Here is a 25,837-nt window from a genome sequence, read left to right as displayed (position 1 = left end):
ATAAGGACCATGATAGCAGGAGACTCAAAGACACTGAGAAGAGACTGGTGGTCACCACGGGGGACTAGTTTGGGCAGGGAGGGTAAGGGGGATAGAGGGGCACAAAAGTTCTCAGTCATAATGTAAACTGGTTACAGGGATAATAGTACAGCATGGAGAATATAGGTGATGATTCTGTAACATCTTCCTATGTTGATAGACATTAACAACAATAGAGGGGGTGAAGATTTAATAATATGGCAACTGTTAATATGAAACACTGTGCTGTATGTTTGAATCCAATATAAGATTGTATATCAACTATACTACAATAAAAAAATAACTAAACCTGTAATATCTTATTGCAACAGAAGGAAAAAAGATAGTAAAAATGTCCTATGAGGAAATAAGAACCACTTTTAATCCTACCTGCTGACATAAAATGGGACAATTTGAGCATTCAATAGTAATGATTACTCTAACAGGTTAAAAAAATAAAATACATAAAAAAATCAATGTGTATATTGCTTCTTAAAGGAAACTGATCATCAGTGGAAGTTCTTAGGACATCAAATTTCTACCCCAGAACATGGATAAAGGAGGGAATGTTGATGCCCTATATCCTTCCTTGGAATCAGATAGTTTATCAAAAAAGACATGAATTCACAGTAATACAAATGAAAAAATGCTTTCAACCTATTAACAGAAGAATGAACCTCGACAATGCATTAGTATTTGCTAAACACCATTTGTGAATATTCACAATAGAGAGATGAGGCTGCCGAGACCTGAACGCACTGATCAATCTAAGCATTGTAAAAAGCATGTCAAATGGACATTAAGGCTCATGATGTGGTGCTATGGAAAACATACAGCCTCACCTATCTACCATCTTGCTAAAAATACTAATATAAATCTAACTGATAATTTAATCTAACATGTGAGAAGAAATGGGGTGACAGGGAAACAAGTTAAGTGATACCATAAGGAAACAGTCAGTTTAAAAACCAAGGATATCATATAACACAAATGACCTAATTTCTCCCTGAATTAAAGAATGAAAAAAAAAGAAAGGCCCAGAGAGAAATTTTCAAATGCTGTAACATAACAACTAAATGTGATGTGTTAGATGTTGATCCAAATACCTTACTTGTAAGAGAAACAAAAATAAAAACAAAACATCTTTATGTAAGCGAGGGAAATATGAACACACACTAAATATAAAAATCTATTATGATTTATTGATAATATTGTGTGGATAAAATTGCAATATTTCCAGAATCTCTCACCTGGTCTTAGTTCTTCTCCATATCAATAGGTGGTTCCAAAGGGTAGAGAAAAGTAGTCCATCTCCATATCAATATGAAATACAAGGGCAAGTGAGGGCATGACTAGGCCAGAGTGGTTGGCTAGGGTCCCTTTTTGGAGCTGGGTCACAAGAGACACAGGCAAGCAGAAGTGGACACCTGCTTATAAGCAATAAGCAGCTTTATCTCTTCTTGTTCCACTTTATTTCTCCCTTTGACTGATTTCAGTTTCAGGTAGTTTGCCCTGGGGTAGGAAAACCCCACCTCATAGTTTCATCTGATGGTACTTCACAGAACCTCAGAACCTGAAATCTGTCTTCATGGGTGCAATTCTTAGGTGGGCTGCCCCTAGAGATGATGGAAAGAGACCTGGAATCCCCTCCATGGATGGTGGGGAGGCCCTAGTGGCTGCAGTGGTGGAGGGTACAGATTCACAGAAGGGCCCCCTATCTATGGGGCTTCCAACTGGGGAGCCCCTAGTGGGGAATTGGTCTATGGTGAAGCACTTGCTAGAAGGGTGGAACCATCCCCAGTTGGGTAGGGGTGGAGACACTGGAAGCTCTGGAATTAGTCCTCATGAGATAGAAGACTGTTCAGAGGCCCTGAGGGGTCGTGTAGCAGCCAGGATGGTGGGGTGTCTGTTTCTCGAGAGAGTGGAAAGGGGTTTCCAGGAGAAAGAGACACTTCAGTGATGCTTGGGGGAACTGTGTGATGATCTATAGGATGCCCTTAAGAAAGAGAGACAGTTACTGAGAAGCAGCTTGTGCTCCTGGAAGATACGTTAGCAGCGAGGGAGGAGGCAGCAGGAGTAGCTGTGCTGAGGGAGGCCATGGGGGAGGGGGAGGAAAGAGCAGTGACTACAGCACCGGAGATGGTAGAGGAGATGCTGGGGGAGGGGGAGGGGCTGGGGCTGAGAGTCCGTCTGTTGCCAAGGCCACCACCAAGGAACTAGCTCCTCTCGTATTAAAAACCTGCCCCACTGTAATTAGTAAAATAAAAAGGCAACAACCAAGAGCTCCTCAGAGGGAGGAGCTGTCCCTCCCCAGGCTGTGGAGCACTCCGTTCTTCTCCCCTATACCCTGATGAGCTGGGGGACATGAGCATCAGGTTTCAGCAGAAGACACTGGAACCTCTGCGTGCATGGCTTTTGCATCTCTGGGATACGGGGGTGGAAAACATTGTTATGTCATGTTCTGAAAAGGGTAGTCAGGCCCACCTGATGACTCACCCTTTCCTCCGGCAGTGGCTCTGGGATTCAGGTGCTTCTGGATTGTCTGAGAGCAGCGATGAGAGCAGTTTGGCCAATCAGGGCAATTTACCATATTTACCTACTAGCTGGAAAACCTATGCAGAGCTCCAGCAGGTGTTACGTGTCTAGGGAATGAAAAATATCTTCTATAATATGGACCCCAGAGCCCCGATGAGGAATTCTGCAACACAGAATGAGAAATCTGGTGCTGCATACAGCTCCCCCATCTCTCTTTGGTTCCCTAGTGACTATTCTCACCCGCCACATAGGGCAACCCAAAGTGAGGCTACTCGTACTTTAGCTGAAATGGGGAGGTCAGAGCCTGGAAGGAAATACAGGCTACAACTGAAAGGAGAGGTGTAATAGGCCTCGTGAAGGCCTCAAGAACCCAGATGTGAGTTGGTTTAATAAAAAGCAAGAGTAGTGAGAGAAAAACTTGATGGGAAGCCCAGCAGAATATTGTTAGAACTGTGGCACCAATTAAAGCCAGAGCAGCAGTTCCAGCTGCTGAGGTCCATGACATGGAAACACAAGTCAAGGCCTCATGCCCAGCCTGTGTGCCTGAAAAACTTCCTGGGGGACAGTACTAAGGATTTCCTGGGCCATCACCCCCACAAGAGGACAATTGGACATTACAGTTAGACTGAGGGATGGGTCAAGCTTCCCATCTTGGGAGACATGGCGGGAACCAGAGGCCACATGTAGAATAAGCAATTCATTGGTCCCCTGTGGATGTACAATGTGCCTGGTGCTAGTGGACACAGGAACTGAGTGTTCCCTGATTTATGGCAACCTTGAGCATTTTCCCAGCACCCCTGCTTTGATAGATAGCAATGGGGATAAGGCATTTAGAGTGAAGAAAGCCCAAATTATATTGGGAATAAGGCATTTACCCCCAAAGGAGTATATGATGTACATTTCTCCCATCCCTGAATATATTTTGGAGGTAGATATCCTGCAGAGTCTGTGATTACGGACCACTGCAGGTGAGTTCAGACTGAGCGTATGTATGGTACAGGCAGTTCTGAGGGAACATGCTAAGCACCTGCCTGTAGCTCTGCCTGTACCTTGGTGGATGACTAATAGTAAGCAGAATATATTGCCTGGGGACACAAAGAATTGGAGAAACTTTACAGGAGTTGGAGAAGGTGGGAATCATAAAGCCCACTCATAGTCCTTTTAATTCCCCAGGATGGCCAGTGAAAAAGCTGGATGGCTCCTGGAAAATGACCGTGAACTACAGAGAATTGAATAAAGTCACACTCCCTTTGCATGCTGCTGTCCCCTCTATAGAAACCACTCTACAGAAACTCACTCAGTCATGAGCTGGGCATGTACCATCATGGTGCAGTCCTTGCTAATGCTTTCTTCTCTATTGACATAGCACAGGAAAGTCAGGAACTGTTTGCCTTCATGGGGGAAGGCTGGCAGTGGACATTCACTGTTCTTCCACAGGTATACTTCCACAGTCCCACCATCTGTCATGGACTTGTAGCCCAGGACTTGGCCACATGGAAGAAAATGCAAACAGTGTGGTCATATCACTGCACTGATGATATTATGCCTTCGTCTGATTCTCTTTCAGATTTAGAAGTTCTTAGATTGATGCAACATCTGCAGGAGAAAGGATGGGCTGTGAACAGCACCACAGCTATGGGACCTCATTTGTCTGTAAAATTCTTGGGGGTTGTCTGGTCAGGTAAAACTAAAGTTATTCCTGAAGCAGTCATAGACAAGGTCCAGGCTTCCCCCACCACTACCATTGTGGCAGTCTTACATGAGTTTCTGGGTCTCTTGGGCTACTAGAGAGTGTTTATCCTGCACTTGGCACAAATTCTGAAGCCCTTATACTAGTTGATATGAAAGTGCATGAGGTAGGAGTGCTTTTACTGCTGCCAAGCAGTCAGTCAACGCCATATAGGCCTTGAGTGTAATGGACTCATCAAGGCCCTGGAAGCTAGATGTTCATGTAACTGAAGATAGTTATGGATGTGGTCTTTAGCAGAGGCTTCAATGGACATGCCAACCTACTGGATTCTGGTCACAACTATGTAAAGGAGCAGAGGCCTGGTACAGCTTGGTAGAGAAGCAGCTGGCTACTCTGTACCATGACTTGCTGGCAACAGAGCCCGTCACTGAAATAGCTCTGACCAAGGTAATAAACACCTATCCCATATCAGGGTGGGTATGATACTGTACCCAAAGGCCATGGAATGGCATGGCACAGATGCCTACACTGGCCAAATGGGGCACATATTTTAAGCAGCATAGTACTCATTCTACTAGCCCCTTGAGTGGAGAACTCTGATACTTATTGGGGCCAGTGACTTATATCAGTGGAAAGCAGGAAGAACTTGCTTTTAAGCCAGTGGTAGCCAAAAGTCCTTATCAGGATGGGAAAGCCCCTATGCCTGAAGATGCTTGGTACACAGACAGCTCCATTTGTAGACAGCCCCAGGTGGAGGGCTGTGGCTTTCCATGCTAAGACTGAGATGATATAGATGGGGGACGGAGATAGAAGAGTAGTCAATGGTCTGAGTTGTGGGCAGTAGGGATCACCCAGGAGCCCTCCCCTATAATTGTCTGCACTGCGAGCTGAGCCATCTATTGGGGCTTGACCCTGTGGTTACCGACATGGTACCATGCCAACTGGGTGTTTGGTCACCATCTCCTTTGGGGGCAATGGTTGTGGCAAGAACTATGGGCCTTAGTCAGCCTATGACAGTTACTGTATGTCATGTGACTGGCCATTTGCCTTTGGCACCTCCAGGGAATGATGAAGCAGACACATTGGTCCAGGTGCACTGGCTAAAAGCAAAGCCTGCCTCTGATGTAGTCCAATGGTTACATCAGTGTTTCTTGTATGTGGGGTAGAAGATAACGTGGGCTGTAGCCCATTGGTGGGGCTTGCCATTGACCTCTGAAGAAGTCAGCAGATCCCTGAAGGAGTGCCTTCTGTGCTCTAAGAGGGACTTACACTGTGTCTCCAACAACATGGAACAATAGTAAAGGGACCAATGCATCATGTCAGGTGGCAGATAGACTGTATTGGGCCTCTGCCCATATCAGAAGGATATTGGTATGCCATGACTTGTGTGGACATGGCTCCTGGACTTTTCATTGCTTTTCCTGCACATCGTGCAGATCAGCAAATGACCAAAAGGAGCCTAGAACGTCTCTTTGAAGCCTGTGGCCAGCCGGAGGTGATTGAGAGCAATCAAGGCACCCACTTTACTGGGCATGTGTTACAAGAATGGATGTAAGAATTAGGAATAAAGTGGAAGTTTCATCTACCATGTAACCCTACCCTGGGCAGGCATGATAGAGAGGAACAATGGTCTGTTGAAATTTGGCCTGAAGTCAGACACCAGTAGTCTACAGGGCTGGTCAGTTTGCTTATGGACAGTGTTATGATGTTTGAATGAGAGGCACCCAAAAGGAGCCTTGAGCCCTGTGGACATGCTAACACACATTGCTCTCTCTCCTACACAAGTGTATGTGCAAACCAAAGTGGAGTTATTGAAGCCAGGATATGGCCAGCAGAGCAACATCCTGCTGCCAGCCCCAACTGCGTCAAACCCCAGAGACTGCTGAGTGGATGTGGCTTTGGACATTTCAACACATGGACCAGTGATGTCTGGTCCTCCTGGCACCTTGGGGAAATGGCCTAGAAGCTGGCCTCCTTTGTTGTCCTTTGTAACATCAGAGTTACCCGAAAATCGCGGTAGTGTACCCAAAACATCTGAGAGGTAAGAGCATCAGAGGAGTTTTATTTTATCTTTATGGCCAGTGCACGTACCTCCTGTAGCCCTATCTATTTATTGACCCACCTATAACTTCCACAGGGTGGGGGTTGAAAGTCTGGTACACTAGACCAGGATGAGACCCCATTCCTGCCACTGTCCAATCACAGGAGAACTCTCTTGCGTGCATTCTGCCTGATGGACAAGATTTGCTCATGCTGATATCATTAAAAGATGAATCTTATCCTTAAGGTCATTTTCTTCTACACTCCCTGCAGATTCGACCCGCCCCAGCTGCAAATGCTGCATGATGACTGCTCTGAACTCCCTACCTGTTTAACTACTGCCTGCCTGTGGAATGGGTGAGCTATGGACTTAGTCTGCACAGGACTTTGAAACTAGCTGAATCCTCCTGCTTGAGGATACTCTTGATTTTACAGTTGTTGCTATTGTATGTTATTAGTCTGGTTACAATGCTCCAGTTTTCTCCCACATAGGCCATTGTGGGAGATGGGGCAAGATCAGATTGTGATGTGAGATTTCTGGAGGGTGGGCTGTGGGTAAAATTGCAATATTTCCAGAATCTCTCACCTGGCCTTAATGCATCTCCATATATCAATAGGTATTTCCAAGAGGTGGAGAGAAGTAGTACAACCTAAAGCAATACATGATTACATCGGGGAGCAGGGCCTATCTGGAATGGACACGTTTGGTGGGGTTCCTTTTTCTGCAGCCCGGGCAAGCAGAAGTGGATGATTGCTTGTAGGCAATTAACAGGTTTCTCCCACTTTATTTCTCCTTTTGACTGATTTAAGTTTCAACAGTATTTTGCCCCCAGCTGGGAAAATATTCCCTTGGAGTTCCAATCAATATTATAAATTTTCAACAAATTTTGGCTTGCATTTTATTTCCTTCACATATTTAGAAATAAATATTTTAACATAATTTTTACTTATATCCATGCCTTTCTTTATCTTTTGTTAACAGATTAATGTCAAATATAACTTCTTTGGTTTTTGTTCTCACATATTTCTCATTTTGCATCATAAGAAGTTTCAAATACTCATATTGGAAAATTATCTATTATTCAACTAGTATTTGTTTGGGTGCCAGACATAAAGGATTCTAGAATTTGGCATATGAAGCAGACATTCTCCAGGGCGTTTGCCATTGAGAGTAGAATAAAGACAAGTAAACATGAAATTGTGGTAGGGCAAGGAATGAAAGCAGCGGGTAAGTGGTGACACTAGCGTGAATGAGTCAGACTAACCCAGGACTGGTCGTTCTGTTGGTGGAATCATAGGACTAGGTCAGCAAAAAATTCCTCGTGGGAATGTCATTTAAATTGGGGAGCCCTGGGAGTTTGAAAGCTGAAAAATGAGGGAAAAGTTCCTGCCTACCTGGGCCGTGACATGAGAAGTGGTTTTAGGTAGGAGAACAAGTATCAAAGGAAGTTTTCATATGTTGCACTATGTAAGCTGAAGTTGGTAGAGAATATAATGAGTAATGAAATTCTGATCTTTCTTTAGGAAATCATTGTTAGGTGCTGTAGTTCTGGGGATAAGGGGTTCCCCTCTCCTGGGCAAGTTGCTATGAATCAGGTGAAACCAAAAGAGGACACGCGGAATGGCAGGTTGGGAAAGAGATTTTATTGCCAACAGCTTGCTTGAGTTTGCTAGCCAGCCCTCACTCCATCTGTCCTTTCTGGCTGTGGCTCACACTCTATCCCACAGACAATCCCTTCTATTGGGATCTCCATGGATGGGTCATTGCACACCAACTAGTTATCAGGAATGGAGGGGAGGAGAGAATGGTCATTGTCTCTCCACCCCTTGACCCAGATTGACCAGAGGCTCTGCTGTTGTACACACATGCTGGTATGAAAATGGCCTAAGGCCAGGTGGGAAATTCTGGAAACTCTGGTTGAAAACTTCCATTTACCCCATGGATGCATAATTTGGACACATTTTTTTTCATATTAAAAGAGCAAATCTTCACAGTGATATTAGTATTATCATTATGTTCTATTTCTCTTTTCTTCATTTCCAGAATACTTGGCTTACTGGTTATGAATTTATCACTCTTTTAGCCCCATATTGGTTTCCTCGGACTCACTGCCATCTGTTTGCTTAAATTCTCTACATTCAAGATTTCACATTTTAATTGGTACATCAATACCAATTTCTTTTATGTAACTTCAGGAAGTGATTTATCTTTAACAGAAAATACCAGTGCATTTCTTTCTTTATGTTAATAAATTCATCTCCCTTCCATAATTTTTAAATAACTTACATATTGGATTGGATCCAGTCAATAAAATATGTGAATCTTGTGATTTTAAAGATTCTTCAGTAATAAATGCTTCTTTCAAATTCTAAATTTTATACTTATTCTTTGTATTAAAATATATCTTGGGTGTATAAAATATTTCCTTTTTGCACACAGAAATTATTGATTCTTTTCAATATTATGTCTCTTCTTATTTCAATAAGTTTTTTTGTTTTGTTTTGTATTTTGTTCATATGTTTTATTTGGAGGAATGATGTGCCCCATAGCACTAATATTTTATGACAAATTTCCCAATCCTTTCAGCATTGGTAAGGAAATATTAAGAGTGAAATCATGCTTAGATTTCCAGAAACACCTATTCTCACTTTTATTCACTAAGATTATTATCTCAAAGAGGTTTCTTTATAAGGTGATGAAAGGGGTGACTTGACCAGCATCAGTACTGAATGGAATGCCAAATCTAGATCTGAAAAGAAGAAAATTAGACAGAAACTGAAGGAAATATGTTTAGGGATCTGGACAACAATGTTCCCCTAATTCCTTGAGAACAATATAAATCTTTTGACCAAGTCATGAAAGGCTTGTTTCACTTGTTTGTTCCTCAGAGTGTAAATAAATGGGTTCAGCATGGGGGAACTGGAAGTAGTGAGTATTGACACTTCCTTCTTAATGGCCATTTCAGCTTTTGCTGAAGGTTTGATATAAACAAAGATGCAGCTGCCATAGGTGATGGAAACCATGATTATGTGGGACGAACAGGTGGAAAAGGCTCTTGTCCTCTGCTGGGCAGAGGGGAGTCTTAGAATTGTTCTGAGATGTACATGTAGGACAGAACCACACACACCAGAGTCATGAGGAAAGTCATCACAGCACAGACAATAACCATCTGCTCTATGAGCCATGTATCTGAGCATGAGATCTTCAGCATAGGGTTAGCATCACATGCAAAGTGGTCAATGGCATTAGAGGCACAGAATTCCAGGTCCAGTCCCAAGCTGAGTGGTGGCAATACGATCAACAAAGAAGTCATCCAACAGCAGAAGACGAGCCTTTTGCAGACTCCGTAGCTCATAATAGTCATGTAATGCAGGGGGTTGCAGATGGCTACATATCGATCAAAGGACATGGTGGCCAGGAGAAAAAATTCTGTTACTGCAAAAACATCTATAAAAAATAGTTGGCATATACAAGCATTATAAGTAATAGTCCTGTCACCTGTTGATAAGTTGTACAAGAATCTAGGAATGCAGGCAGAAGTGAATAAGATTTCTAAGGAGAAATTTTGGAGAAAAAAGTACATCGCAGTTTTAAGATGAGAATCCACAAATGTGAGGATGATGATGCTCAGGTTTCCAGTTACACTCAACATGTAGGTGATCAGTAGAAAGACAAAAATCAGAATCTGTAGCTGAAGGTCATCTGTCAATCCCAGAAGGATGAAACTGGTGAGAGATGTGTGGTTTCTCATTCCTGGGTCCTGACCTTTGCCCAATCTGTATGTAATAGTGAGGGATTAAGATCGGAGAAGATGGTGGGAAAAATGTGTTACAATGGATTTTGTTCAGAAAAGCCAAGCAATGTATTTTACATGTATTTTTACTTAATGAATTTTAAAAATAATTTAAACTCTCAGCTCTGTTAATAGCATATCATCAGATTGATTAGAATTCTGGCTTTCAAATGTTTTTACTTCAACATATGGTAAGATCGACATTTCATTTAGCAGCCCACTGTACATTCTCACACCCACACTGATACATATTCACATACGTATATCTGTAACAAAAATGTGAATAAAATATTAATAACCCTTAGGTGCCCTGCTCTCTGAAAATTTATTTTCTAGTGCACCTCATTAAAAATAAATACACGAATCACCTAATACATTTTATAGCATACTAAGTAGTCATGACACATATTTGAAAAAATACTTTTTATGGATCTTTTGAATAATAAAGTCCAAGGAAAACATAATTTTCCATGATAGTTTTTTAAATGTGCACTATCTGTTTAATTTGCACTTTGGAATAGTTTGGTTCATAGCACACTTGAACCCCTTAAGAATATTTCCCTTATCACAAAACAAAATTTCACTGTCACTATCTGCTTATCACCATTTTTTCCTGAATAAATCAAAAATACATGGAATGTGTTTATGACCCAAGATGTTTCTAGATCCATCTACCAACACAGTTGAAGAACCTGTTCCACCTCACAACTCATTTTACATGCGCAACCTGTCCGGAGAAGGTTTCATCTAATCATTGTGGTTTTTCCCTCTCACAAGCTCCGTCCATTTGCTGATTTTGACCTATTCCTGCTTCTTTGTGATTCGTTCCTTTTTTCTACTTGAACTTTTCAGAGAAGTTCTTCCAAATCTCCCAATCCACATTAGGAACTTTTCATGGGTTTTTGTCACACATTGTGCTTCATAGAGGTTATAGAAATTTGTTGGATACATTACTTTTTGTCTTGTTTATTAATGTTATAACCACAGAGCTACAGGGTACCGAAATACAGAATTAATTAAAGGTAATATTTCCCTCAGACCTAGGTCAAGTTATATTATTTATTGTGTGGACTCAATTTTTAAAATTCTCTTACAACTCTTACTTTTGCTATATCCCTACTGTAATCTAGGAGATTCTCATTGGGTTTTGTTTTGGTGGAAGTAATGTTCTGAGTGGCTCCTAAGTCACACCATAACCTGACTATATACTCAGTATTTATATAATACCTGCATGAAGGCAAAAATAGTTTTACTTGACTTTTTTCCTGTGTTTGGCAGAGAAATAGTTTTCCTTTTATGGATTCAATTCCTGCTTCCTCAGTAGACCTGCAAGAAATATATTAACAACAGAGATTAAAAGTTTTAAATTCTGGATTTAGACCATCAACTGCTTAGTCATTATTCCTCAGCTAACACCAACTAACTGGATTAATGCGTGCTAAATGATTTTGTTCACCAATGCTTGGTTAGGGACATAAATAAATTGAAAAAACCTACATCATTTGGTATATAAATTCTAATTAATTGGCTATGTGAGAGTTTCACTTAATTGCTTTAAAGTAGTCCTTTTCTTCAGAAGTGGGAGATACTCTGTACTCACCACCTGCCCATTTCCCATAGTAAATCTCCAAGAGTTTACAGGTTTTGGTAAAGAGATGCAGGGATGACCCTGGTTTGTTGTTTTAGGATGAGCCAGGCATTCCCAAGAATGTGAGCATCACACAGCTAACAATAAATTAAATGAATAGTTACAATAGATTAAGAAATTAAAATAATTTAATAGACTAATAGACTTACAATATAGAAAAGGAAACATACAGAGGCCACCTACGTCTCTTTCCTTTAGTCTCAACACAACTGTGCCTTACACAACCCTGCAAACTTTAATCCTTGTCCTCACTCCTAAATATCTTGTAAATAAATTGACACTATTGTTTGACACTATATGTTTACTTCTTTTGTCTTTTAGAAAACTTAACATTTTAGAGAGTGCAGGAATGTAAATTATGACATCAGATGATGTCCAATTCAAGGTTGCTTCTAGAAACCCTTCATTTCATCAATTTTAGGTGACCTACTATTTATTGATATTAGGTGACCTACTATTTATTGATATACAAATCCAGCCCTATCAAAGTCTCTAATCAATTCAAAATTATAAACACTTGTTCCTTTTTACCACAATTCAATTAACTATTCATATCTTTCCACTTTTGTAAAACAGATCAAACTGTTTCTTGAAGAAGATAATTTTCTACGTCTTTCAAAGACCACAGACATTGATTTAAGCTGGGTATTTATCCCTGAGCATCCCCAGGGTTAGAAGGATGAGTAACGGTTTGCATGGGCTTGTATGTGGACAGAAGTCCCAGGTGAATTACGATCCAATGTTATTTATCAATGTTTTGTGTAACCTTTTGGCAAAGATCCTGAAATAGGCAGCACTGGGGATGGTGTCTTCAGAGAATTAAAGATTCCACAGTGATTCTTAACACAGGACTTTACACAAAATAAAAATCAAATGAAAAAGAGCAAGCCTACCTTTTCCTCCTTTTGTTCAATAACATCTGTAGCTGCTAATAGCTGTTGCAGAATATAATTACCCCTTTTTTCCTGGATAACATATTTTTACCTTAAGTACTTCTTATTGTTAATAAATTAACATAGCAGAAATAGAAAAATTAAGCCTAAAGGTAAAAACCACCCTTAGTGTCTCCATTATGCCCCTCCATAAATTTCCTATGTAAACATATGCATATTAATGGGTCTATTCACAAATATGAAACATCTCATATGTGCTGTTCTTCAAATCATTTTGACAATTAAATACTAAAAGTTCTTTTTATCTCAATAGCTATAAATTTGTATAGTCATTTGAGGAGTATGTAATATTTATGTTAATATTTATGTGATACATAATTTGAAATCAATCCTAACAGTTGAAACTTTGTGATTTCTTTAAAAACTTTCACTACTATAAAAAAGTGACTATCTGAAGCTTATTTTATTATTCTATAATTTTTATTATAAATTTGCATTTCTTTCTCAATCAACCTTCAGTTATGATGCGGAATATGTTTTTGAACAAATATATTTTTCTTCTAACAATATTTTCAAGAACTGAGCATTAATTTTTTTACTTCTTAAGTATTTACAACTTGATTGTTATGTGCATTGCAAATATTTTACCACTTTTTTATTGGTGTTTAAATGTGTTCATGCTATTTTCTTAACATAGAATCTCATGTTACATTTCACAAAGAAATTTATATTTTTCTGATCACACCTCACATTTTTCATATCTTGTATACTTTATGGTTTTTAAATTAATCATGCTATTGATTTTTGAAATTATTTTTGCCTAATATTTATCATTGTATTAATACTTAATAGAATATTTACTATTAAACTTTTAATATTTAATGAAAAATAATATTTGTTTAGTATATATTACTATTTAATAAAAATAAATATTTCAGTATTAAGCCGTAATGGTTTTCTGTGAACCAGTCAAAGCAATCTTCAGAAAAGACAGCAAAGCTGGAGATACCACACTTACTGATTTCAAACTATACTACAAAGCTATAGTTAAAACACTATGGTCCTGGCATCAAAACAGACACATAGAACAGGGGAACTGAATACACAACCAAAAATAAACTTCCACATACATTATTTGACAAGGAAGTCAAGAACACTCAATGGGGAAAGGAATCTTTTCAATAATAGTGTTTGGAAAACTAAATGACCACATACAGAAAAATGGAATTGGCCCATGTCTTACACAGCTCATGAAAATTAACTGGAAATGCATTACAGACTTCAATAAAAAACTTGCAACTGTAAAACACCTAGAATACAATATACGGAAGAACCTCCTTTACATTAGTCTTGGGAATAATATTTTTGATATGACACAAAACCCAGTGACAAAAGCAAAAATGAAAAAGGCAAAATAAAAGTGAAACTTACTCATCTGACATCAAACTAAGAAAATTTTGCACAAAAGGAAAACATCAACAAACTGAAAAGGCAACTTACTGGACAGGAGAACATTTTCGCAAACCACACCAGATAAACCAGATAAGCAGTATGGATGATCCTCAAAAATTCCAAAATACATAAGAAACACATACAACTCAATAACAATAACAAAAAATTAAAAAAAAACCCAATTAAAAAATGGGCAGATGAACTACAAAGACATTTTTTAAAAAAGACATCCACATGGCTAACAGGTATTTGAAAAGATGATCAACATCATAAATCAGAGAAAGGGAAATGCAAATCAGAACCACAATGAACTATCACCTCCCACCTGTTAGAAAAGTTGTCATTGAAAAAAAAGAACAAATGTTAGTAAGGATGCCAAGAAAAGGAAATCCTTTTCTTGTGGGAATATAAATTGGTCAACCATTACAGAAAATGGTATGGATGGCGCTCAGAAAATTAAAAACAAAACTTCCTCATGAACCATCAATCCACTTTTGGTTATACATACTAAGGAAAAGAGGATGCTGGAAAGATACATGCACTCTCATGTGTATTGCAGCATTATGCACAGTAGCTAAAATAGGAAACAACCTAATTGCTTAGCAACAGATGAAAGAAAAAAGAAGATGTGTTACATACATTCAATGGAATGTTATTCCGCTTCAGGAAAGAAGGAAAGTCTGCCATTTGTGACAACATGCATAAACTTTGAGGGCATGATAAGTGAGATAAGTCAGACAGAGAAAGACCAATACTGTCTGATATAACTGATGTGTGCAATCTAAAAATGTTTCTATGAGAATCAGTTCTCATAGAAACTGAGACTGGAATGTAGGTTACCAGAAGATGGGGGGGGGAAATAGGGAAATGTTCTTAAAGGGTATAAACTTGCAATTAAAATATGAATAAGTGCTGGAGCTCTCATGAACAGCATAGTGTTTATAAACAACAATATTGCATTGTATACTTCGAAACTGCTAAGAGACTAATCCCAAAATTTCTAACCACAAAAAAGTGATAATTATGTGATATGATAGAGATGCCAACTAAAGCTATCATCGAGCTTCCTCAAAAAACTAAAAATAAAAATACCATTTGACCGAGGAATCCCACTCCTTGGAATTTACCCAAAGAATACAACCTCTCAGATTCAAAGAGACATATGCAGCCCTATGTTTATCACAGCACTTCTTTACAATAGCCAAGATATGGAAGCAACCTAAGTGTCCATCGGTAGATGAATGGATAAAGAAGAGGTGGTACATATACACAATGGAATACTATTCACCCATAAGAAAGAAACAAATCCTACCATTTGCAACAACATGGATGCAGATGGCAGACATTATGCTCAGTGAAATAAGCCAGGTGGAGAAAGACAAGTGCCAAATGATTTACCTCATTCGTGGAGTACAACAACGAAGCAAAACTGAAGGAACAAAATAGCAGAAAACTCACAGACTCCAAGAAAGGACTAGTGGTTATCAAAGGGGAGGAGTGGGGGTGGACAGATGGAGATGGAGGGAGAAGGGGAATGAGGGCTATTATGTTTAGTACACATGGTGTGGAGGATCACGGGGAAAACAGTGCAGCACAGAGAAGACAAGAAGTGATTCTGTGGCATCTTACTAAACTGATGGACAGTGACTGCATTGGAGTATGGGTGGGGACTTGATAATATGGGTAAATGTAGTAACCACATTGTTTTTTCATGTGAAACCTTCATAAGAGTGTATATCAATAGTACCTTAATAAAAAATAAAAAATAAATTTATAAGGCAACTTATCATTCATGGATACAAAGTCAATATACAATGGTCAATTCTTCTTCTAAGTCCTAGGGATGAAAAATTAGAAGATAACTATTTGAAATGGATACCTTTGTAACAACACCCCAAAACAATGAATACTTATAATTGAGTAAATTGCAATAATTCTAAACACACAGATACATGTGCACCCAAAAGGAAAACCTATAAATATTGAAAGAAGTTAAAGAATAACTAAATAAATGTATGTGAACACCATGTTAATAGATTAGAAAACTCAATTCTCTAAATATGTAAATTAAATTGTTACATTGACTGACCAAATTGGCAATTGATTTGGCCAACTGATCCATTGATTTAACAAAGTCCATCAAAATCCTAGCAAACTATTTTTGTGTTTCAGCATGATTCTTAAATTTGTAAGGAAATGCAGAGGACCACGTCTACAAAAAAACACTCCTGATAAACAACAAAATTGGCAGTAGTATGAAAAATAGACGAAAGGATTACACAGAAAGTACAGACACAGACCCACGTGAATGTGCCCCTGCCGCTGTTTCTCCAAGCCTGTCAGTCTCCATATCCCTGCTTCCCTGGGTCTGTCCTGCCCACCTCAGGCTCTATTTTGCCATGGTCGAAACTCAGTGTGGCTGTTGTCCAGGGCCTGCCATGCTCTCAATAACTGACCCACATTTATAAAAGATCTGAAGGCTTTTCCACAGTGAGTGTGATGGCTGTAATGATGGGAGGGTGTATAGAATTTTTAATATTTATTTTGGATAGGGAGACCGGCTGTGAGCCAGCACAGGAAGTTACATGCACATACTGAGTGTCTGGCTCCAGCTCAGACTTCTCAGTTCTCAGCTACAGGACTTTAGGAAAGCTGACACTGCTGAGCACAGTGAAGTGAGGGGCTGAGACCTGGACTTATGATAAAGTGATGGATACTGAGCACAGTGCACCCAGGTCCTGCATTCTTCATAAGCTAATGACAACTTTAGATGTACCAAGGTCCCTGCATGTTTTGAAAATGAAAACTCAGTACTTGAGTTACAGCAGGGGTTAATGAATACTAAATAGTCCTATCTTAATAGGACCCATGGATAAACTATATGATCAGTAGAACAAAATAAACAAACTTTAATTCTCCTAATCATTGAATTAGAACATCTTAAAAACTAATAATGAGATAACTGGGGAGGAGTGACTTGAGTAGATCATTTGAGTGTGTCCTATCGCAGAAATCATCCAATGACCCCAAGCATACAGACAATGTAAACACAACGTGACAAGAATCAAATTGCCATTTTATCGTCTGATTTTCTTTTTTCTTTTTTTGCTGCAACAGATGTTATTATGCTTGTATTTTCTAACTCTGTGGACACTGCCCCACAAGTGCTGGTTATTTTTTCTTTTCTCTTTTTGTTTTTGCCAAATTTAATTTCACTGAAGAGTCATTAGTGGTTTGAAGGATCACCAAGGACATTTTTGTTTGTTCACTTAATTGTTCCCTGTGCACTTAAGCAGAGGAAACCAATAAAGCACATACCATTTCTACTAATGAATATTTATAGAGCATCCCCTTTCTTTGCACACTGAGGTCAGACCATCCTCATTCCAACAGCCATGGGGAGTTGCAAGCAGTTATTTGCCCTTGACCAGTCTTCCAGTCACAGAATTCAGGGAAATATCATTTAATAGCTTAATGTGAGAAAGGAGCTCTCATCAGCCTCCATGTAGACTTGGTGATGAGAAGAGTGAAGGGTGCCCCTCTCAGTGCCATTGTACATCCCCCTGCATTTGCAGGCACTCTGTCTGGAAGAGTATGGGGGGCTTGGAAGTATGACAAAGTTAACCCAAAATTATAGCCAGTAGCAACCAATGTTTTTCAGACGCAATACAGAACTTTGGGTTAAATTTCAAAAAGTGATGGAGAACCACCACAAAGTAAGTATGAATGAACCCTTTGTCATTTATGTGCCTAAAGGTTTGGGAATTGGAACCATGGAAATGGTGTAAATGCAGTCCTGTCTCAGGGTAAGACCAATGAGGTTAGATTTTTCTGCTAGAAAATCTGAGTGTAAGAAGTTTCTTCATGTTCATACAGGATTTGAAAAGTAATATCTGAATTGCCACCTTGTTCTATGTAAGATGACAATGAGTCTGAACATGACCCTTGAGCAGTGCTCTTGGAATGGATCAGAATTAAGGATAAGACCAGCTATGTACATGCTTGGAGAGTGTAGTCCTGTCATGTTATAATGGTATAATGAAAGGGGCCAAAAATATATATAAAAAATATGTCTTCCTTTTTATAGACTCATAGAATACCAGGGTTAGAAATAACTTTAGAGAGCGAGCTACCCATTTAAAACATGCTGCTAAACGGTTAACTGATCCTTGAACATATCCAGCCCATCCACTGGGCTGCCTCACTCCTAAAGGAGTCCGTAGTAGTATTGCCGTGTTCATTAGGTTAGAATACATTCTGTTTTTTGAGTCTCTGATATTATTATTCTTTTTACTGGTGTGTTCAGTCAAATCAGTAACATAAACAGAGAATAACTACGTATCTGTTATTAATTTAAAACATTGTAGATCAGGGAAACATAGAGACAACTCATGATTTGGCAGTGAAGTGACCATTTAGAATAAAGTGATATAACCTCTTATAAAAAAAAATCAATGAAAAAACTATCAGGATTATCTTCCCATTAAAATATATTTAAAATACTATCTATAATAATAATGCTTAAAACTCCAATGTTTTGGGCGACAGAAGTTCTTACTTACCAATGATAGGATTATCCACTAGGGCAGGATTTTTCAGGGACTACTTTGACAGTACGTATGGGAAGCTCCTTATTCAATATTTATTTTTGACTAGTTCTTAAATGAGAAATTAATATGATGAAGACAAAAATTTTACATACAAAAATGCCTACTAAGATATTATTATGTAACAAATGGAAGCAACCATAATGGTCACTATAAGAACTACAAAATGTATCATTTTCTTCCTTACAAGTTGGGATATGATGAGCAAGTAGTACTGTTTTTTAGGAATATTTAATAACATGAGGAAAATATAAAATAAATGATTTAAAAATAATGAAATAAGTGAGATTAAGTGAGGAAAATATCAAATGTTATGTATAACATTACTTTAAAAAAAGCAAATAACTACATACATATCTTCAAACAGGTTGTAAATTAGCATAAGGTAGTAATAATGATGGACTGCTGTGATTTGATTATAGGAGATTTTCCTTTCTTATAATTTCCTATTTGTTCTACATGTACAAAGTAAATATGTACTCATAATGGAGAATCAAGTAGTTATTTTCCTTAAAGGGAAAAATAATAAATAGCAACTCTCCAGAATTTAAAATTATCCTTAATATCAGAAATTGAAATATTTGTGACCTAAAGCTCTAGTATGAAATGCATTTTCTATGTACTAAAAATTTTTTTCTCCAAGTTGTCATTCAAGCAATGATGTGAACTTATTTACAAATCTCAGTACAGCCATTTCTTCTGAACTGAGGATACAAGATCATGTATTTTTGTGATATGCAATGGTGTACCATCCAGTGATAAAGCCTGGGGTCAGGGTATGGGCCATCATGAAGGTGTTCGGTTATGTAGGAAGAGGGAGCTAAAGTGAAGAACATCAAAGGCACTAACTGGAAAGACGTGTGGCTGCTCTCCAAAAACCCTCAAGTCTTAGTGTAGGAAAGTAATTCATGCATGATCATGCATTATTTATTTTGTAACGCTCAGGCAAACTCATAATCCCATAAGCCCAGGTCAGCAGCACTTTCTTATGAAAGTGCTCATTAACCCTCTCACACTGTGACAGCTCTCTTCAATAGAAAAGAATTTATGCCTTCCCAAGTGCAGAGGGAAACAGCACATAAGGCATTTTGTAAAGAATATCTCAAAGCATTATATAAAAATATTCATATTACAAAATAATTCATGTCTTTGGGGAGATGTCAGCTAGTTGTTTACTGAATAAACCCAGATGCCCCAGAGATACTGTTTATGATTAGGAAACATTTGAAAAGCTAACATTTTCACTAATTTGTGATTATAAGAATTGATTAAGGATGAGCAATTGCCCCAAGTCCTAAAATTTATAGCTTTCCTGGAAACACTTAAACTTTAGGTTGACCTTGACGTGGAACAAATGCCAGCTCTGACACTTCTTAGAAGAACAACATTGTCCCAATCACTGGGAAGGTAAGTGAATAGGAAGAAAAGACAAGAAATGAAAAAATACTCTGTGGTTTCCTGGAAGGTGGTAAAATGGCTTCTTTGACATGATCCTCAAAAGGAGCCACATGGGGAGGCGGTCCTATAGGGAAACTCACAAGGATAGACTGTGGTTTTTCAGCTTTTAAGAATATCCACACCAAATAGCCCTTTTTATTTCTGTTCCATGTCATATTTAATCCTTGGTAAGTATTAATGCCTGATAATAACTGTTGGGCCCAGTCTGGTCTATCCTTGGGCCAGAGCACTGAGGAGCAAAGAGGTGCCCTGAAGCAGTGACAGAGGCAGCAATGGTGAGGGACATCCCCACGCACAAAGTGAGTCCCACAGAAAGGAATCACGGCAAAGGAGACAACACTTTCCCCAAGTGGTATTCACCTTCGTCAGTCCATCTTGGAGGATACAGAATTTTTATTAATAGAGCTAGCAAGTAGCTTTGGAAGGCACTTGGGAGGTGAAGTATCTTTACCTATATCACAGGACCTAAGGATCAGGGAAGCCTAAGGAGAGTATATGGTTCTCCCTAGGAACACCATCAGAACACACCATTTGTCAGAATCTGGGAAGGCTTGCGCTGTGGGATGTTAGAAAACACAATGAAATTGAAACAGGAATTCAGGAAAGGAAGCAAAGCAGATGTTTTTCAAACTGATATGTGGGAGGAACACATACCTGAATAATTCAGCATATTAACATAAAACGATACCAAAGAAGAAATCCTGGAGATGCATGGGACACAGTAAATTCACAGTAACTCTGTGGTACTGCTCCCAGGCCACCCAAACAGTAAAGGCTCCTTTCGGACATTGAGGAGATTAAGGAGTTAATTGCAGAGAACAAGTGTTGCAAAACATGGAATATAATACAACTAGGTCTTGGTGGTATTACATTGCTGCAGGGTGTGAGAATGATTTGCTGATATGCTGTTCTGACAGGTGAGGAAATAAAATTTTTATACAGAAATTTTCCTAGTACTAACTTTTATGGATCTCCTACTCTACACTGAGGAGTCGAGATACCATGACAGCCTCCTTAATCTCAGGGGACAGTGATATCCTTGTGGCATTTTCTATATATTTCAAAATTTTCCCCGTAACTAGTGAAAAATGAAACATCAGATGGATATTTGGTATGAAACATACTGTGGAGACTAAGGTAAAGCAGAGTCCAGGGAAATGCAACATAACGCAGTCACTTCTACGTCAGACTATTGATGATACAGTAAAGGTAAAAAATGTGCTTCTCCTGACTTGTGTGGCTCCTTTCCTCTATACAGCTTATTGAATACTATTTTTACATTCTAATCTTCAGATTCAGAGTTTATGATTTATTAATACAGACTCATTACATATCTGAAGACAGTGATGAAAAATCATTCTTCAATAACATTCATCCTACTTGGATTAACAGATGACCCACATCTACAGGTTTTTCTTTCAGTATTTCTGTTTCTCACCTACATTTTCACTGTTGCTGGAAATCTCATCATTGTGCTCCTCACTCTGCTGGACCCTCACCTTAAAACACCCATGTACTTTTTCCTTCGGAATTTCTCCATCTTAGAAATAATATTTACAACTGTCTGTGTTCCTCGATTCCTGTATAGCCTGACAACTGGGGACAGAAGGGTTACCTATAATGCTTGCATCATCCAATTGTTTTTTATCATCCTCATTGGGGCAGCAGAATTTTTTCTCCTAACTGCCATGTCCTATGACCGCTACGTGGCCATCTGCAAGCCCCTGCACTACACCACCATCATGAGTGACAGGGTTTGCACCATTCTTGTCCTTTTGTGTTGGCAGATTGGGTTAGTTGTCATACTCCCCCCACTTAGCCTAGGAGTTCAGCTGGATTTCTGTAACTCCAATCTCGTTGACCATTTTGCCTGTGATGCATCTCCTCTTCTGAAGATTATATGCTCGGACACTCAATCTGTAGAGCAGCTTGCCCTCGTCATGGCTGTGCTGACCCTCATTTTCACATTAGTCTGTGTAGCTGTGTCCTACATATACATCATCAAGACTATTTTAAGACTCCCTTCAGCTCAGCAAAAACAAAAGGCTTTCTCCACTTGTTCTTCCCACATGATTGTAGTTTCCATCACCTATGGAAGTTGCATCTTCATCTACATCAAACCAGCAAAGGAAGGCGTGGCCATGAATAAGGTGGTGTCATTGCTCAACACGTCAGTCATCCCTCTGATGAACCCTTTCATTTATACTCTGCGGAACAAGCAAGTGAAGCAAGCTTTCAAGGACTCAATAAAAAAGATGGTATTTCTTTCAAAGAATTAGGAAACTAAGAATTCTTTAAAAGTTAAAAACATATACATATAAATATTTCATCCAATAGTAGTTCATCTCTATGGGTCTTCAACAATTCAAGTAGACACTACAATACTGAAATTACTCTGCTTAACCATCAAAATTTATTTTCCATTACTCTTAGAATCACAGACTTAAGTAAGCACTATAGTCTTAATTCAAATAAAACTTCTTTTATAGTGGTTCCCTTTCCTAATTAAGCATGAATACACTTTCATAAAGTCCGAACAACACCTCATCATTATGTCTAAAATACAAATAGACAGTAAAAATTTAGGCTGTATTTTAGTCCACTCATTTCATTAAATTAATAGATTGTCTGTGGCAGAAAATATTTGTCTCAGTTTTCCTTCCTGGTCAAGCATCAACTGTCTTAAGAAGAATGTACATGTAATTTATGTTTTGTTATGCAAACGACCATCTACAGACTAAGGAGAAACTATTGAATTACACTAACTTGCTATTAAAGTGGAATTTTTCATAGTGTTCTCATTTTTGTATTTTTGGCATTACAGTCCTTTACTTTTTTCCAGTTTTATTGAAATATATTTGACATATTGTATAAGTCTAAGGTGTAGAACATAATTATTTAATATGCATGCATTTTGGGAAATGATTACCACATTGTTTAATTAATATCCATCACCTCACATAGTTAGAATTTTTTTCTAGTGATAAATTTTTTAAGATCTACTTTATTAGCAGTTTCAATTAAACAATAGAGTGTTTATAACTATAGTCAACATGTGAACATTACATCTCTGGAACTTATTTATCTTATAACTGAATGTTTACATCTTTTGACAACCTTTACTCATTTCCCCCACCCCACCTCCTGATTCTGCCAAACACCAATCTGTTCTCTGTTCCTATGTGGCTGACATTTTTAGATTCCACATACAAGTGATATCATATACTATTTATCTTTTTATCTGACTTCTGTCAATTATGATAGTGTCCTCAATGTCCATTCATGTTTTCAAAAATAGCAGGATTTCCCTCTTTACTTAAAACTGAATAATATTTTTTTCACATCAGTAAATTTACCCAGTTCAATATTACTTCTCATCTTACCCTGATTCCAAACTCTTATGACCCATTCTCATAGATATCCCTCAGGTTTCTGTTGGTATAAATTAGCTGTTTTAAAATCCTTTTGGTGTCTGTGGAACCTCCTTCCCGCTCATACTGTGTACCTGATGCCCTGATGAGTCTGGTTACTGGACTCTAAGCAAGGAGATAATGTGGGGGTGGGTCCTCAACAGTTCAGCATTCTCCTGCAAGAAAACTGCCTCCAAGTAGGTGATTGTAGGCTCTTCAGGCAAGAAGAGATCAAACCCTTGAGACAGGGTATAGGTGTGTGCTTCTCTGGAACTTCGATGGAATCTACATACTCGTGTCCTCTAGCAAACTCTAGAGGTTGTAAATTCAATTTGCATTGAAATTAATTTATTCAACAAACTAAACTTGGGTTGCTTTCAAGAAGTCCTATAGGAGGTGCAGGAGACACTGACTTCTTTTAAGGAAGTCATAGTTTTCTGACATCTTTCATACCTTGAGATAGGAATTTAAAACCCTGAGATAATCATGTTTCTTTCTCCAAGGTCACCAGAAACTCAGAAATAATCAACAAAAGTTACTCTTCTTATTTTCCTCATTTTCTGCTAAAATGTTCCATAAAAGTGTGGCCACTTGGTAAAAGCAAACCACAGGGCAGCACACTTTCAAGGGCCAGTAAACCCATCTCCTCCCAGGAGGGCTGCACACCATGACGGATATTTCTGCAAATTAACACTTACTATGTGCTGGCCTCATGTCTAAGCCAGACTGCAGGATCTCAGATGGCACCTCATCTCCTGAAGGCCTTCCCTGCTACTCCGCCCACCAACACCCACCCCCAAATGATAACCAATCCTCTCAGGCAGCAGAGAGCGCTACTCACTTCACACGGTGAGGAGCCAAGCATACATGCTGCCGAACAAATGACTTTGAGGGGAAGGCAAAAATTAATCTTAACCAAAAAAAAGAAATTTTATAGGAATATATAGAATACTCAGTACAGCAGCAAGTGAAGATTGTCAGTCATTCTAGATATTAAAAAATATAGAACTTTAGAAAAGGTTTTAATATGAGGAAAAGAGCCTAGGAAGATAGGCTCAACCTAAAATGGAGTCACAGGAGCATATGTGGTCCCTTAACTTAAAACAGTAAAAATTCAAGCAAAATATACAAAACTAACATTTTCCAAATATCTGACATCAAGCAGTGAACGACAGTGATACCTGAGCGAGGATTACCTCAGTTTGCTTCCTGGAGGCAGTACAGGCAGGGACTCATAGAGATCCCATCAGTCTGCCAGCGTGCAGGAAGCATAGGGGACAGTCTAGGGAGGCTGAAGTTCACAGGAACGAGCACCAAGAGGTGGGAGAGGCACGGAGGGAAACATCTGGTGACCTACAGGCACCCCACCATGAGCATTCAGCTGAGCATACACATGTAGGGAAATTACCTACAGTAAGATTCACCAGCAAAGACTGCAATTCTGAACACCCTAAAGAATGGAAATGGTTACTAGTCTCACCAAACAGAATTTAAAATCTCATAATTTACTAGGTATAACTCATAAAGATGTGTCTCAGTTTTGAGGAAAGAAATCTAGGCTAAACACTGCTCTGGTCCAGTGTAACACAGACTAACACAGAAACTAAAAGGACAAACTTGTCTCCAAGTGATGTAAATGATGCCAGAAGAAGCCTAAAGAACCTTTACAGGGATAGAAATACATCTGACCTTCAAGAAGGTATATTCATAGTGCCTGACATAATGAAAATTCACCACAAGTGAGAAGAAGCAGGAAAATACAACCTTTAATGAGGAGACAAATACAGAGACCCAAATATGGCACAGTTGATAAAATTAAATAAAATATAGCTAATAATGATCAGTTGCTTTTTTTAAAAAAAGCGATCCTAATACGAAGTATGTCACCTGGCCAAACGGAATTAAATTAGAAATCAATAACAAATTTTCCTAGAAACACCCATTATTAGAAGAGAAATAGCAAAATTTGTGGATGCAGCTAAACCAGTATTTACAGGGAAATTTATGGCTCTGCAGCAATAATTGATTAAAATCACTGTAACATGCATCATTAACCATAAACTTAGTCACACAACCATGCCAGTTATAAGGGTGACTGGGTACAGTATTTTATCCAGGCACTGTGCACCCTGAATAAAATTGTGGTTCAGTTGCTATGGATCAGGGAAGAAACACACCAGAGAAGAAATTACCAGTCCCTGCTACACCCCATCAGGATGTCCTTCAAAAATTTACTGTGATTACAGAGACATTAGTCCTTCCTTCCCAGCACACTCCCCATGCCAGGGAAAA

The 25,837-nt window shown here is 38.7% G+C and overlaps 1 protein-coding gene and 1 pseudogene across 1 annotated transcript; one reads left to right on the top strand and one right to left on the bottom strand.

Moving 5' to 3' along the window:
- Window positions 1-9,100: 9,100 nt before the first annotated feature.
- Window positions 9,101-10,035, bottom strand: LOC108385520 (olfactory receptor 6C2-like; annotated as a pseudogene).
- Window positions 10,036-21,472: 11,437 nt separating this feature from the next.
- LOC140843753 (olfactory receptor 6C2-like) lies at window positions 21,473-22,414 on the top strand. Its single transcript, XM_073214177.1, has one exon. The coding sequence runs from the start codon at window positions 21,482-21,484 to the stop codon at window positions 22,412-22,414; it is 933 nt and encodes a 310-aa protein (XP_073070278.1). The 5' UTR covers window positions 21,473-21,481.
- Window positions 22,415-25,837: the final 3,423 nt, after the last annotated feature.

This window comes from Manis javanica, chromosome 10 (assembly GCF_040802235.1).
Source record: "Manis javanica isolate MJ-LG chromosome 10, MJ_LKY, whole genome shotgun sequence".
NCBI classification, from domain to species: Eukaryota; Metazoa; Chordata; class Mammalia; order Pholidota; family Manidae; genus Manis; species Manis javanica.
Note: the sequence above shows the minus strand (reverse complement) of the source record. Positions and strands in the feature narration are given on the sequence as shown.